This window comes from Haemorhous mexicanus, chromosome 23 (genome assembly GCF_027477595.1).
Source record: "Haemorhous mexicanus isolate bHaeMex1 chromosome 23, bHaeMex1.pri, whole genome shotgun sequence".
NCBI classification, from domain to species: domain Eukaryota; kingdom Metazoa; phylum Chordata; class Aves; order Passeriformes; family Fringillidae; genus Haemorhous; species Haemorhous mexicanus.
The window spans coordinates 1,959,520-1,975,350 of NC_082363.1; the positions used below are offsets into that span (position 1 = coordinate 1,959,520).

Here is a 15,831-nt window from a genome sequence, read left to right on the forward strand (position 1 = left end):
CCCAGCATAACCCAATGGAGGGGGTCTGGCGCTAAAAAAATTCCCATCTTTTCCCAAACTTGGTCATTTTGGAGGCCTTTTCCAAGCTTGTTGGCTCCAGCAGGGAGCAATTCCCAATTCCCAGTTCCCAATAACTCCCAGTTCCCAGCGCCTGGCACGTGTGGAATTGCAGATAAGGACGTTTCCCTATTCCCAAGGCTCCCCGGCAGCGCTTTTCCTGCTGATAACGGGAACGGAGAAATTTAATTTAATGGAACGACTCCTGATCCCTGCGTTTATTCCCTGCCAGCGCCTGGAAACACCTGGAATGAGCAATTCCATGAGGGAGAGAGGGGGAAAAAAGATGGAAAATAAGAGAGGATCGGGAGTTTATGGGTGGAGCAAGGGATGCTCCAGGTCAAGGAAAATTGGGAATTTCTGGGCAGAAATTGGCTCGACCTGGATTTCAATTTCCCTGTGCTGATCCAGCAGCCAGGAGGGAACATGACATTCCCGGGAAATCCAAGAGGATGGAGGAGGGAAAAGCACAGGGGGATAAATGGGATGGGAACGGGGCTGGAAGCGATTCCAATGCCTTTTCCCAGGGGTTGATGGAAGAATGGGAAATGAGGAAAAATACGGAAAAATTCCGTTCTGGGATGTGTGTGGGTTTGTGGACTGAGTGGGAAAATGCTCCAGGAACAAGAGGGAGGAAGATTCCCAAAGTAACAGAATTCCATCCATCCCAGAGAATCTAGGATTTCCCTGCAGAGACGGGATTGGGGGAGGCAAAATTCCAGTCTTGGAAGTGGGAAGCTCAAGGATCCTCATTCCATTCCCTGCTGGCATTGGAAAATTGGAGCCAAGGCCAAGCTGGGACACTCTGGAATGCGAGGGAAAGGAAGATGCCAAAACTGATGATCATCCTTCCAAAAATGGGGATTTATCCCAAAATATCCCAAAATATTGCAAAATATCCCCAAATATTGCTTAAAATATCCCCAAATATCCCAAAAACCAGGCTGGAATGGGAGGGCAGGGAAGGGCAATGCCAAAACTGATGATTATCCTTCAAAAAATGGGGATTTATCCCAAAACATCCCAAAATATCCCTAAACCAGGCAGGAATGGGAGGGCAGGGAAGGACAATGCCAAAAATTATGATTATCCTTCCAAAACCAGGGATTGATCCCAAAATATCCCCCCTATGCCAACACCTGGAGTTCAGGTGGATCCAATCCCAGCTTTCCCAGTTCCTCCTGCTGCTCCATGCGCAGTCTCTGGTTTTTTGGGAAAAACGAGCTGGATTTCCCTCCAATCCCAAGGGAGCCACAAGGCCTCCATTATCCAGCTCCCAAATCCCTCAAGCGATCCCATGAATCGCTCTTCCCTCCCTTTTCACGGGAGCTTTTCCACTCCGAGCTCATCCCATTACAGCTCCCAGCTCATCCCATTATGTCGCTTCCCATTTTCCTCCCGGCCCGTTAAAAGCTGGAATTGGCTTTTAGCCCCGGCTCCAAATGGAACAGCTCCATCGATTCCCTGGAATGTTCTGCCCCTAAAAGCTTCCCAACGTGCCGGGAATGCGGCATTTTCCTCCTTTCCAGCCCCACCCGAGCCTTATTCCCTGTTCCTTGTGCCAAATTCCTTTTTTATCTTGACAAAGTTCCTTATTCCTTCACAAAATTATTTCTTCCAGCTGCAGAATTCCCTCTTCCCTCCACTAAATCCTTTATTCCTTCTGCAAACCCCCAGGAAAACCCCGTGAAGGGGGCCCAGAATTCCTTATTCCCTCCACAAAAATTCCTTTTTGCCTCAGCAAATTTCCTTTTTCCTTTCCAAAATTCCTTTTTCCTTTGCGGAATTCCTTCTTGCCCCAGCAAGAATTCCTTATTCCCTCATCAAAAATTCCTTATTCCCTTGTAAAATTCCTTATTCCCTCTGGAAAATCCCGTATTCCCTGAGCAAAATTCCTTTTTCCTTACCAAAATTCCTTCTTCCCTCTGCAAACCCCAGGATAACCCCACGGAGGAGGTCCAGCACGACAAAAATTCCCATTTTTTCCCCAAACTTGGTGGTTTTGGAGGCCTCGGTGGCTCCAGCAAGGAGCAATTCCCAATTCCCAATCCTCAAAGGTTCCCAGACACGCTGGGACTGCAGCAGTTTCCTCCTTTCCTGCTCCATCCAAGCTGGAATTTCGATCAATGCCAGATTCCACTGAGTTTTTGTTCCCTTTCCTCAGGAAAAGCTCAGCTGGGCCTCCCCCACCTTTGGGGTTTCCACCACAGCGGGAAAAAAATGAGGGAAAAAAGGCAATTTTGGGTTTTTCCCCCAGAATTCCCAAATTCCAGGTGTTTTGCAGCCGTTGTTGGTGCAATGCAGCACAAGGGACACGGAGCAATTCCTGCTTCCCAAATTAATGCCCTAATTCCGGGCCCTGCTAATTAAAGTCCTTCCCTGGCCAGAGGACGGAGGAAATGGAGCAGATCCCAAAATCCAGGGCGCTGCTGGCGCTGGAGCAGCCCCAAAAAGGAGGTTGGGACGTCAAAGGTGCCCTCAGGGAGGCGTCCCCCATTCCAGAGGCTTGGAAAAGCTCCAGGGCCAGCTGGGATTTATGGAGTAGCTCAAGGAGAGGATGAAATCCCAGTGTGGAGGAAGGGGAAGGCAGAAAACCCATCCCAGTCCCACCCTGGAAAACAGGGATGGCACAAATCTCATCCCAATCCCAATTTAGGACACAGGGATGGCACAAATCCCATCCCAATCCCAATTTGGGACACTGGGAGGGCACAAATCCCATCCCAATCCCAATTTGGGACACTGGGAGGGCACAAATCCCATCCCAGCTAGGAAAACTAAAAAAAGAGGGAAATTGGGAATGCAGAAAGGGAAGTTCCAAAAATAATGGGGAAATTTCCGGGAAAACAAGGAATAAAGGGGGGGAGGAATTAGGGGGGGGGGGGGAAAGGGGAATTCCTTAAATAAAAGGAAATTTTAAATAAAAAGGGGGGAAAAGGGGGAAAATTGGAAAGATATAAAGGGAAATTAAAAAAAAATATTGGAAATTTTTAAAAATAAGAGGGAAAAGGGAGAGAATTGGGAAAATAAAGGGAAATTCTAAAAATAATGGGGAAATTAAAAAATATAGGGAGAATGGGGGGGGGATGGGAAAAAATAAAGGGAAATTCCATAGATAATGGGGAAATCTGGAAAAAAATAGGGAAAAAAGGGGGCAGGAATTGGAAAAAAATAATGGAAGATTCCAAAAACAATGGGAAAGCTGCAAAATTTAATGGAAAACTTGAAAATTTAAATGGAAACTGCCCAAAGCAGCTGCTTCCTGCAGGGAAACCCCTCTTTCTCGGCTCCTTGGGGAAGGATTTGCAGCTCCTGCTGAGGACAAAGCTGGGCTTAAACCCAGCCTGGGTCGAGCCTGACTCCCTGTCCCCAGTTCCCGCTGCCAGACTCTTCTCCTTTGTTTTCTTTGGAAAAGGTTTGAGTTGAAAGGGTTTGGGGGCAGCTCCAGCATCCTGAAAACCTCGGGATTATAAAAATCTCCCCATGATGAAAACTTCGGCGTCCCAAAAACCCCCTGGGATGAAGAAAAGCGGGAAAACGCAGAATTCCCGGAGGATAAATGGATTTTTCTCATTTTCCCTCCTCTTGCAGAGCAGAATTTGCCATATTTTCCTGGAATTAAGGGCTCAGCAGAGCCTGGATTTTCCTGGACACATCCAGGGGGAATTTTTTCCCTGTTTTCCCAGACTGGCTCCGACTCCTGGGTGCAAATGTGAGAAAAACGGGAACAAATCGGTCGCAGTGTAAAACGAGGAGTGGGATTTCCTCCCTCGGCTCTTCCCTCCTCCCCACGTGGCTCCAAACTCCCAGATCCATCCCAAATCCAGGCATTTATTCCTTATTAATCACCACGGAGATGTTTAAGTGCTTCTCTGGCTGGGATTCAGGGGGAATGTTGAGCTCTTGTGGGGCTTTTGGGAATCTGCAGGAGGGGTTTTTCATCCTTGGATGAGGAACAGGAGCACCGAGGATGGGGGAAATCCAGGGAGGATCTCAAGGGAGTCCTGGAGAAGGAAAGTCCTTGGAATGAGGAAATCCAGGGCAGGAATATTTTAATTATACATCGAGATTTAAATATGGATGGGAATAAATCCAGTGGGAAATGGAAGAGGAAGGAAAGGGGGAAAAAACCAAAGATTTTTAGGGATGGGAGACCCTCCCCCAGGTACCCAACACATCCCAAAATTCCTTCTTTTATCCCAATCCATTGGGATTTTAGCTCCATCTTGGAGCCTTCAAAAAAGAGAAATTCCTTTTTTGCCATCTTTTTCTCATATTCCTTTTTTCCATTATTTGCAGCTTTTCCTTTTCTCCCTTACCCTGCAAGGTCCTGGTTCCCAAATTTTCCCAGAAAAGGTGGGGAAAAGGCCCAGGAGCTGTTCCCAAATGAAGGGACAACACAGAGGGAAAAACCTCACCATTCCCTCTTCTGTTCCTCCCACAGAAGGGTTAATCCAGCCAAGGAAGGGAGAAGGGAATAAAAACCCACTGGAGCCATTCCATCCCGTCCCTCCCGGCGGATAAATGCGGGAAAATTACCCGGAGCAGCTCCGTGACCCCGAGTTATTTCCAGGCAATTTCGGGGGATAACGGTGATTTATGGACAAGAACAAGGAAGGGCAAACGATCCCGGATCCTGGATCTTGGATCCTGGATCCTGGGTCCTGGATCTTGGCTCCTGGATCTTGGCTCCTGGATCTTGGCTCCTGGATCTTGGATCCTGGATCTTGGCTCCTGGATCCTGGCTCCTGGATCTTGGATCCTGGATCTTGGCTCCTGGATCCTGGCTCCTGGATCTTGGATCCTGGATCTTGGATCCTGGATCCTGGCTCCTGGATCTTGGATCCTGGATCTTGGCTCCTGGATCCTGGCTCCTGGATCTTGGATCCTGGATCTTGGGTTCTGGATCTTGGCTCCTGGATCTTGGATCTTAGGTCCTGGATCCTGGATCTTGGCTCTTGGATCCTGGATCTTAGATCTTGGATCTTGGCTCTCGAATTCTGGATCCTGGATCCTGGCAGGACATGGAGGAGCTGCTGGGCCTGGAGGTGAGCCACTCCTTCCACAGGGAATTCCAGACCTCTGGAATGATTCCCTCTGTTTAGAAACCTGGTGGAAAAACCGAGCCTGGGCCATGGAAGGGGGAATTGCCAGAATTTGGGGGGTTTGGAGCACTGGGAATGTGTTCCCATGGATTGATGCTCCACTCAGCATTCCCTGAGCATTCCTCAGCCTCTGCCGCAGACCCAATTCCCACTTTCCATAAAAATCAGCATTTATTTCAAATCCCTGTTCCTGGAGGATTGAAGATATCAGGGATTTTATTTTTTTTCCATGGAAAACCCCACTGTATCCATGCCCAAGGGAATGGGACAGGGAATAGGAGAAGCCAAGAAAAACCTGGAATTTTGGAGCGCTGCCCCCTCCCTTCTCCTGCTTCCTCCATGTCCCCCACGGGGCCTCTCCTTTGGATGCTGGAATTCCCTCATCTCCCTATCCGAAGAATAATTTAATTAACTTGGAGAAACGTAATTAATTTTAATTGTGGGCGATAATTCATTGTTTCATGGGATATTAATAATTATATTTGGGAAATCCAAGTGCCTGGGAAGTGCCCTGGAACGTCCTAATTAACGGCTCGGATGGGAAGCGTTTAATTGGAAACGTTGGGAAATTGGTTCTGCTCCCCAGGGCCGGAATCCGTGACCCGAGGACATGGAAAAGGAGGGAGGCAGATTGGGGTTCTCCTGCTGCTTCCCAAATGCCAAATCCACCTGGGCTGGGTAATGACACACCTGGATATTCATTTTTCCCAGGATTTTTGGCTCCCAGCCCACTGTCCCCCGGGAATTTTGCAGATGGGAAATGCTCCTTTTCCATGTTTTCCGCTGTTCTCGTGACCATCTTGAGTACCTGAATATCCCATTTCCATCAAGGAGTTACAGCCTCGGAGTTTCCAGCAGCACAGAAAGCCGGGAAAGGACCCCCCGTGGAAGTGTTTGCGTTCCTGGAGTGGGATCATCCCCGGGAAGGATTTGTCCTCTAATTGCTCCATCTGTGCCTCGGGAAGATGCGATCCCAGCCCGGCCTTGGCTCTGGTTTTCCCGTTTTTCCTTCATTTTTCACCTGCCTGGGAGGAAAACTTGGCAATTTCAGGTCCTGATGTCGCCCTGATCCAGGACTGGGATGCTCAACCCCCCCCCAAACCCTGGTGTCCTTTAATCCAGGACTTGGATATTGGGACAACTCCAGGTCCCAGTATTCCCCCAGGCCAGGACTGGGATGCTCGGAGCTCCCTGATCCAATGTCCCCCTAAATCCCACTGTCCCCACAATTCAGGACTTGGATGTTTGGACAACCCAGAGTCCAGAATCCCCCCCCCAGGCCGGGATTTCGATGCTTGGAGACTCCAGATTCAATGTTCACCTAAATCCCAATGTTCCCTCAAATCCCAATGTTCCCTCAAATCCCAATGTTCCTGCAAATACCAATGTCCCCCCAGCCCAGGACCTGGATGCTCAGATCCCTCAATCCCAATGTTCCCCCCCAATTCCAGGACAAGGATGCTCAGACCCCCATGTCCCAGTGTTCCCCCTAAATCCCAATGTCCCCACAATCCAGGACCTGGATTTTTGGACAACCCAGATCCCAGGATCCTCCCCCCAGGCCGGGATTTCGATGCTCAGACCCCCCCCAGATCCCAGTGCGCCCCTAAATCCCAGTGCCCCCCTAAATCCCAGTGTCCCCCTAAATCCCAGTGCCCCCCTAAATCCCAGTGTCCCTCCATCCCAGGACATGGAAGCTGACCCTCCCCAATCCCAATTTCCCCCCCATCCCAGGACATGGATGCTCAAACCTAAATGTCTGAATTTTGGTGGCTCCACCTGCTGGAAGAGGCTCAATCGCAGCTCCCAAATCCTCATCCCTGAGCAGGAGGGGTGGGAATGGTCCAAATCCATGGAATACAGCAGGGATGGGGTTAAAGAAGGGGGAAAACCCTTAAATCCGGTGACTCTGAAATAATGAGGGGGATTTTTTCCTTGGGGAATGGGAGGAAACTGGGAGCAGCTGGACACCGAAGGGACTCGAGCCTTGTCCTCAAGCTCCTTGAGGAATTCCAATGTCTGCAGTGGGGATTGATGGATCCGCCGGCATCCAGACGGGCTGAGTGATGCAGGACCAGCCAGTGGCTCCCAACCCTTGGGAATTCATCAAGGAAATCTGGGAACTGCTCCATAAACTCTAGGAGCCTGCAATAAAAAAATTAAACACTGACGGCTCTGCTGTGTAAACACGGCCAAGAAAACTGGGATTGGGAATGGGGAGGGGGAAATGATCCCACAATGCTTTTGTTTCCCTGGTTTTTCCCAGAAAACAGCACCAAGAAACCCAGGAAAGGAGCGACGCCTTCCAGCCACATTCCGGACTCATCCAAGGACCGGTGGCTCCGTCTCCCGCAGGAGAAGGGCGAGGGGGGTTTATTTTAAATCCCTTTCCTGCCCTAATCCATGTGACACTAATCAGGGATCCGGCCCCTCGGGAATCAATGATTAATGGAGTTAAATTTAGCGGGAGCTTGCCGGAGTAAAATTAGGCGCCATGCATAAAACATCACAGCTCCTCGTTAGCACGGCTAATTACGCTAATGGGGGCGCTCACGCGGGCCTGGAATTAGGGATGGACCTCCCGACCTCCTTCCAGCTGCCCAAATCCGTGGTGGAGCTGGGAAAGAGCCAGGCCTGGAGCCTTAATGAGAAGGTAATTAGCTCACAATTAACGCTCAAGGGTGAGGGTGAAGGGGGGCTCGGACATCCGGAGGTCCAGGGTGTCCTGGGATGGGTTTCTCCTGCCCCCAGGGGTTTGTCCCGCCCCCAGGGCCCCTCCAGGGTCCAACATTCCCAAGGGTTGGGAGGAGGGGTTGGTGCAGCACATGGCCCCGTATCCCGATGGGGGGTTGGGATTGACATCCTTGGGGTTTCCTCCACTGTGGGTTTGCCATGGGGTCAGGCACCATGAGGGGCTGGGGTCTGGTCACGGATCCAGCATTCCCAAGGATTGGGATGAGGGTTTGTTGTGGCACATGGCTCCTTATCCCAACGGGATACTTGGGATCAGCGTCACTATGGGTTTGCCATGGGGCCACCATCATTCTGGGTTGGCTTTGGCCAGTGGCACGGCCATGATTCCAACATCTCCTTCCACCATGGCCGTAATTCCAACCTCCCCTTCCAGAGTGGCCATCATTCCAACATCCATCATTCCACCATGGCTGTAATTCCAACATCCCCTTCCAGAGTGGCCATCATTCCAACATCCGTCATTCTACCATGGCTGTAATTCCAACATCCCCTTCCACCATGGCCGTCATTCCAACACCCATGGCTCCAACATCCCATTCCACTGTGTCCATCACTCCAACATGGCCATCATTCCAACAGCCGTCATTCCAACAGCCGTCATTCCAACATGGCCACCATTCCATCATGGCGACCATTCCACCATCCACCATTCCACTGTGTCCACCATTCCAACATCCACCATTCCAGCATCCCCTTCCAGCCCCACCATCGCTGTTTTCTCAGCCCAGCCTCCCAAAATCCCGGGAATCCCTCAGCTCCAGGCCTTGCTGCTTCCCCATCACCTCCCACACTCCTGGTCACTCACCAGCTCCAAGAGAAGTGATTCCAGAGCCCAAATCCGGCGGGATAAGGAGGGGGAAGGCAAAGCCGTCAGCGTTTCCCAACGGTTCCTCCAAACCCAGCGTGGGGAACACAAATCCGGCTGTAATTAATCCCATTATCTTGGGAAGAGGGAGCCGGGAGCACTGAGAGGGCTGTCAAAAACCAGGAATCCGGCCGGGATAAGCCTCTGGGGGAGTTTAAGCTTGGACAGGCACCAGCTCTAAGCTGGTTTTGGGGGAGATGGGAGTGACAGGGAAATAAAGACGGGAGGACTTCGGCCTGGAGCAGGAAAATGCAGGAATGATTAATCCACCGCCCTTTTCCTTAAGGAATGAGACAAAAATAACCCAGAAAGGCCTCAGCAGCAGCTCCACTGAATCCCCAGCAAAGCCCAGGCCAGCGCGCGGGAGCGGGACGGAATGTGGGATAGCCAATGGAATTAGGGATGTCCGATGGAATGAGGATGTCCGATGGAACGCGGGATAGCCAATGGAATGCGGGATCGCCTATGGAATTAGGGATGTCCGATGGAATGCGGGATAGCCAATGGAATTAGGGATGTCCGATGGAATGAGGATGTCCGATGGAATGAGGATGTCCGATGGAACGAGGGATAGCCAATGGAATGCGGGATCGCCTATGGAATTAGGGATGTCCGATGGAATGAGGATGTCCGATGGAACGCGGGATGTCCGCGTGTCTCCCACCCAAGGATCCGCATCCTGCCCCACGGAGCTGCTCCACATCCAAAAGATCCTTCAGGAGAGGCATTTTGGGGCAGGAAAGGCATTCCCAGCGAGCCTGGGGGATGAGGTTGGATTCCAGGGCCGGAGCAGGATCTGGAATGTTCCCAGCTCCCTCAGCTTCTCCCCTTGGCACCCTTTGCTGGCAGAGCCCAATTCCCAGGAAGAGCAGGGAACAATGATCCCTGATTGAGGCAGCTGCCTCGGATCCGGAAACTTGGAAAACTCTTCCCAGCAGCTCCAGATCCCAGGAACAAAACCTGGAGCATTCCATGTCCATCTTTTCCATTCTCAGTTCTCACCACACCTGGAGCAATCCATGTCCATCTTTTCCATTCCCCGTTCCCACCACACCTGGAATATTCCATGTCCATCTTTTCCATTCCCAGTTCCCACCAGCACACCTGGAATGTTCCATGTCCGTCTTTTCCATTCCCAGTTCCCACCAGCACACCTGGAATGTTCCATGTCCATCTTTTCCATTCCCAGTTCCCACCAGCTCACAAATGGAGCCAGAGAGGAGTTCACATGGAAGTGCTCCCTTGGGAAGAGCAGCAAGGAGGAAAACCCTTGGAATTTCCTCTGCATTCCAGGAGAGCACAGAGGGCTGGGGTGAGTTGGGATGAGTGGGACAGGGACCTCCTCAGCAGGGACTGGAAAACTTGGGAAGGGCAAATCCTGCTCAAGGAAGGGGAAAAACTCATCCGAGGGCAAAATACTCCTGGATTTCTTCCCTGAAATTGCCTCTGCTCCCTAGGAACCCGTACTGGAAATCCTGGGAAGGTTTTCCAAATGGGATTAGCCCCCATGAGTCTCAGACACTCCGGCTTCCAGCCCGTCCTTGTATGGAAGCTACAGAAGTTCTTCCAAAGCCCATTCTGGGGGTGAAATATTCCCGGATTTCTTCCCCAAAATTGGCTCTGCTCCCTATTTACCCATACTAGAAATCCAGGGAAAGTTTTCCAAACGGGATGAGCCCCCACAAGTCGCAGATTCCAGCCCCTCCTTGCATGGAAGGCAGGGAAGCTCTGCCCACCTTGGGGGTGAAATATTTCCGGATTTCCCTTCTCAAATTGGCTTTGCTTCCTGTGAATCCACTGGAAATCCTGGGAAGGCTTTCCAAAGGGGATGAGCCTCCACAAGTCATGGACACTCCATCCTCTCCACGCACGGGAAGTATGGAATTACCCCTCCTTGTATGGAATACCTAAAAGCTCTGCCCTCCTTGGGGGTGAAATATTCCTGGACTTCTCCCCTCGAATTGGCTCTGCTCTCTATCTACCCACACTGAAATCCTGGGAAGTTTTTCCAAATGGGACGAGCCCTTACGAGTCCCATTTCCAAGCCCTCATCCCATGGGATTCCCAGAAGCCGCTGCCGCCTGCAGAGCTCGTCAATCAGCCCCGAGTGCAGCCAACGTTGATTATTTTTAGCCGGGGCTGCTGCGGTGTTTGTGCGCAGGAATCAGACCATGAAATCCCTGGATCCAGAGCATTCCCAGCTCTCCGGCGCCCGGAGCAGCTGAGCCGTGCCGGGGTGAGGCACCAAGAGCCTCCGAGTGTCACTCGATGCCACCTGATGTCCCCAAGGCGGGCGGCGCAGCCGGTGTCGAACTCGGGACCCCCGGGGCAGGCAGGAGCGGGACCTGCCCTGGAATCAACCCCCTGACCCAAATTCCCAGCCTGGAATGGGAAATGTGGGAAAAGCAGCGCTGGCCTCGGACAATCAGCTCAGAGAGAGAGGGAGCAGCAAATCCGCTTTTCTTGGGGATCGTTCCGGCCCCTGGAGCTGGATCGGCCCCGCGGGGGCTGCGGCTGCTCCGTGGATTCCAAGGATGCAGTGAGGGCTGAGACAAGGAGAGGGGAATATCCCTGAGGGGGTTGGGATGAGGATGGAGGGAATATCCCTGAGAAGGTTGGGATGAGGATGGAATATCCCTGAGAGGGTTGGGATGAGGATGGAATATCCCTGAGAGGGTTGGGATGAGGAGGGAATATCCCTGAGGAGGTTGGGATGAGGATGGAGGGAATATCCCTGAGGGGGTTGGGATGAAGATGGAATATCCCCCAGCAGCTCCCATTCCAGGGCTCAGGAATATCCATCCCATCATTAGGATGCTCCCCATGGAATTCCTGTTACAGGAGGGAATGGATCCAGTCCCGGGATGAGTTCCCAACTCTCTGGGCTGGGATTTTTCCAGTACCGATGGAGAGGGTGGAAGTAGAGGAACGAGGGATGGATTTTCCCTCCACCCCATCCCATTCCCAGTGGGAAAAGAGGAAGTTTTGGGGTTTTTTTCCTGATTTTTAGAATGTGCAGCTCTGGGGGGGATGCATCAGAATTCCAGGATGGGTTTGAATCATCTGGAAGCTCATCCCATTCCATTGGAAACCTGCATTCCCAGGCTGCTCCAAGCCCCATTCTGGAGCATTCCCAGGAAAGCAGAACCCTTGGAATGCTGCTCCCAAATCCCAGAAAAGCCCTGAAGCCACAAACCAAGGAAACCACGGCCATTCCTATGAGATTTATTTCCACGCTCCCCCTGTTTTCCTTTCCTCGGGAAGCCGAGCAGGCTCGGCTTCCAAATCCAGGGGATTTCAGTACGGAAGATCCTCAAATTCCCAGTCGGGAACAGGAAAGGATATTGCAGCCGGAGCTGCTTTTTCGGGAGCTGCTCCTGCTCTTCCCGGCATTCCCAATATATACAGATTCCTTCTTTTTACAGGTAATAATTTACATCCTATTTATAATCCAGGGATTTCTATCTCTAGGGAATTCCCACACACACACACACACACACACACACACGCAGGGAAACCGGGAAAACCCCGTCGCTCCCAATTCCAGATCTGCTGGATCTGGGGGAGAATCCCGCATTTTTCCCAGTTTTTTTCCTCGCAGCGGCTCAAGGGCCCAGGGCGGCGCCGCTCCCGGGAATTTGGGGGACTCCTGAGGTAGGAAATTCGGGAGTTCCAGGCGGGCTCAGAGCGCCAGCGGGAGCTGCCAGATGAGCAGGGAGCTGTCGGCGGCTCCGGAGCGGCGCGCGGATTCCGCCCGGAAATCCCGGTACCCGCGGCCCCCGGAGACGATGGCCACGGAGGAGATTTCCTTGCGGGAAGAATCCCGGGAGCAGGGCCGGCTCCGCACCCACACGTCGGGATCGTCGGCCAGCTCGTAGATGGATCCGTCCTCCTCGGCGTGTCCCGGCGTTCCCGGCGTTCCTGGCGCCGCTTCCCGCACGGAGAGCAGCTGGCCGGGCAGGTGGGCCGTGGAGCGCAGCCGGTATTGTAACAAAATCCCTTTTTTCCGCATTTCCCGCGGCTGGAGCCCCTCCGGATCCGGGGATTTCTCCTCCTCGGCCTCGTCGGGCTCGTCCTGCTCGGCCCGGAGGGCGTCGGGGGCCAAAGTGCTCAGAGCCAGCGCCAGGAACTGCACGGGGCCGGCGTGGCCGTTCAGGGACACCATCCCCTTCCCTGGAAAACAGCGGGATCGGCTGGGAGCGGGAACGAAACAGAGGGATCGGGATGGGAATGAGTCTGGGAATGGGCCAGAAATGGGCTGGGAACAGAAACAGCAGGATTGGGATGGGAATGGAAACAGCAGGATCGGGATGGGAATGAGTCTGGGAACAGGCTGGGAATGGGAATGAAACAGCGGGATTGGGATGGGAATGAGACGGGGAATGGGAATGGAAACAGCAGGATGGGAACAGAAACAGCCTAGGAATGGGCTGGGAATAGGAACGGTGAGTTTGGGATGGGAATGAGACTGGGAATGGGCTGGGAACAGAAAACAGGGGAATCAGGATGGGAATGAGCCCAGGAATGGGCTGGGAATAGGAACAGTGGAATTGGGATGGGAATGAGCTGGGAATGGTTGGGAATGGGCTGTGAATGGAAACAATGGGATTGGGATGTGAACAAACCAGGAATGGGCTGGAAATGGCTGGGAATAGGCTGGGATCAGGCTGGGAATGGCACTGGTTTCTTGGGAATAGCATTGTTTTTTGGGAATAGTGCTGGTTTTTGGGAACAAAGCCATTTTTTGGGAACGGTGCTTGTTTTTTGGGAATGGCACTGGTTTTTGGGAACAACGCTGTTTTCTGGGAACAAAGCCATTTTTTGGGAACAACACTGGTTTTTGGGAATGGGCGCCATTTTTTTGGGAATGGCACCATTTTTCCGGGATTGGTGCTGTTTCTCCAGGAACGTGGCCGCTTTCCCGGGAAGGCTGCGGGGCTCACCGGTGATTTTCGGGATGCCCTCCAGGCGCGGCACGGGCAGCAGGACGATGATTCCCAGATCCGTCCCCACCCAGAGCGAGCCCTGGCACAGCAGGAGGCTGGTGACGCGCACGAGCTTCTGCCCTGCAGCGGGAGAAGCCGGGAAAAGCCGGGATCAGGGAGAACCCCACGGCCCAGCTCCCGGCCGGCCACGGGGTTTCCATAGGGATTGGCCTCGGGAAGATCCCGGCAGATCCACACCTAGAGGGGAGCGCTGGGAATAGAAAGGAATTAAGAGAGGAAAAAGAAGTGGGAGAAAAGCGAGATTCCAACAGGAAATGAGGATTTTATGGGAAGGAGTTAGCGGGAGTTGGGAAAGCGATAAATCCAGGGAAAGAGGGAAATGCAGGGAAAGGTTAACCCAGGGAAAGATGAATCCAAGGAAAGTGATTAATCCAGAGAAATCGATAAATCCACCGCGCTGTGGCTCACAGAGGAGCTGCCACATTCCCGAGGATTTGGGAACAGGAGTTCAAATGGATTTAATCCCAACACTCCCGCCCAGGAATGCAGGGATGGGAGGGATATCGGGATATCAGGACATGCCCGGAAAAAGAGGAAAAAACCAGGGAATTACAGGAGTCTGGTGATCGGAAGTAATGAAGGGATTATGGAGCTGTGGAGTGGGAATGAGGCTGGATAACCCGGAGTGGGAATGGGGTGGGGGACATGGATGGGATCACAGGACAAAGTCGGGATCCAGGGATGGGATCATGGGACACAATTCCTGCCCAGCTCCATCCCTGCCCTGTTCCTTGGGAAAGCTGAGAATCCTGGTGGGACACCCTGGGGTGCCCCATTCCCTGATTCCCCTTGGATCCTTGAATTAATCCCCCTCATTAGCTGTTAATTAGGATCCCACTGGGCAGCAGGAAGGTCCCACCCCTAATTCTCTATGGATTCATAAATGAACTCCCACCCCTCGTTAGTGCTGATTGGGCTCTCACCGGGCAGCACGGTGGTCCTACTTCCTGATTCCTCATGGATCCATTAATTAATGACCCTAATCAATTGTTAATTGCTCACCGGGCAGCAGGGTGGTCCCACTTCCTGATTCCTCATGGATCCATTAATTAATGACCCTAATCAATCGTTAATTGCTCACTGGGCAGCAGCAGGGTGATCCCATTCCCTCAGTCCCATGGATCCATTAATTAAAGACCCTAATCAATCGTTAATTGCTCACCAGGCAGCAACAGGGTGGTCCCATTCCCCAATTCCCCCTAGATCCATTAATTAATGACCCTAATCAATTGTTAATTGCTCACTGGGCAGCAGCAGGGTGATCCCATTCCCTCAGTCCCATGGATCCATTAATTAATGACCCTAATCAATCGTTAATTGCTCACCGGGCAGCAGCAGGGTGGTCCCATTCCCCGATTCCCCCTGGATCCATTAATTAATGACCCTAATCAATCGCTAATTGCTCACCGGGCAGCAGCAGGGTGGTCCTGGTGGCCACGTTGATCTCCTGGAGGTGCTCCTGGGTCTCGGTGTGGAACAGGCGGATGGAGGAGCCCTCGGCGAAGGCCATCCAGACCCCGCTGCCCGCCCGCACCATCAGCGTCACCGCCGCCGCGGGGTCGGGGTGCGCCTCGAAACAGTGCTGGGGGTTCCCAACATTCCCGGATTACCGACATTCCCGGCATTCCCACCGTTCCCACAGTCCCCAGGAACAGGCAGAGGGAGGCCATCCAGACCCTGCAGCCCGCTTGCACCATCAGTGTGACGGCCCCGCAGGGTTGAGCTGTGCCTCAAAAGGTGCTGGGGGATTCCCAACACTCCAGGGATTACCGACATTCCCAACATTCCCAAAATTCCCAGAATTCCTGCTCTGGGAGCACAGAGCTCCACCAGGAATTCAGCCTCCAGCCCTCCCCGCCAGAATCCAGCCCCACTCCAAGCTCCTTCCAGGGTTTTTTTCTATTCCTCTTCCCACTCCCCATTCCCCTTCCCATTCCCATTCCTGTTCCTATTCCCATTCCCATCCCCACTCCCATTCTTCTTCCTCTTCATGTTCCCATTCCCATACCCATTCCTGATCCCATTCCCATTTCCACTCCCATTC

General features: G+C 52.5%; 1 protein-coding gene across 1 annotated transcript in view; it reads right to left on the reverse strand.

The window, feature by feature from the left end:
* Positions 1-11,990: 11,990 nt before the first annotated feature.
* Positions 11,991-15,831, reverse strand: part of ARHGEF10L (Rho guanine nucleotide exchange factor 10 like) — a 38,475-nt gene continuing 34,634 nt past the window's right edge. The window contains 3 exon segments of the mRNA XM_059866475.1: positions 11,991-12,954; positions 13,725-13,847; positions 15,195-15,369. Of these exon segments, the coding sequence (XP_059722458.1) occupies positions 12,464-12,954; positions 13,725-13,847; positions 15,195-15,369 (789 nt within the window). The 3' untranslated portion in view covers positions 11,991-12,463.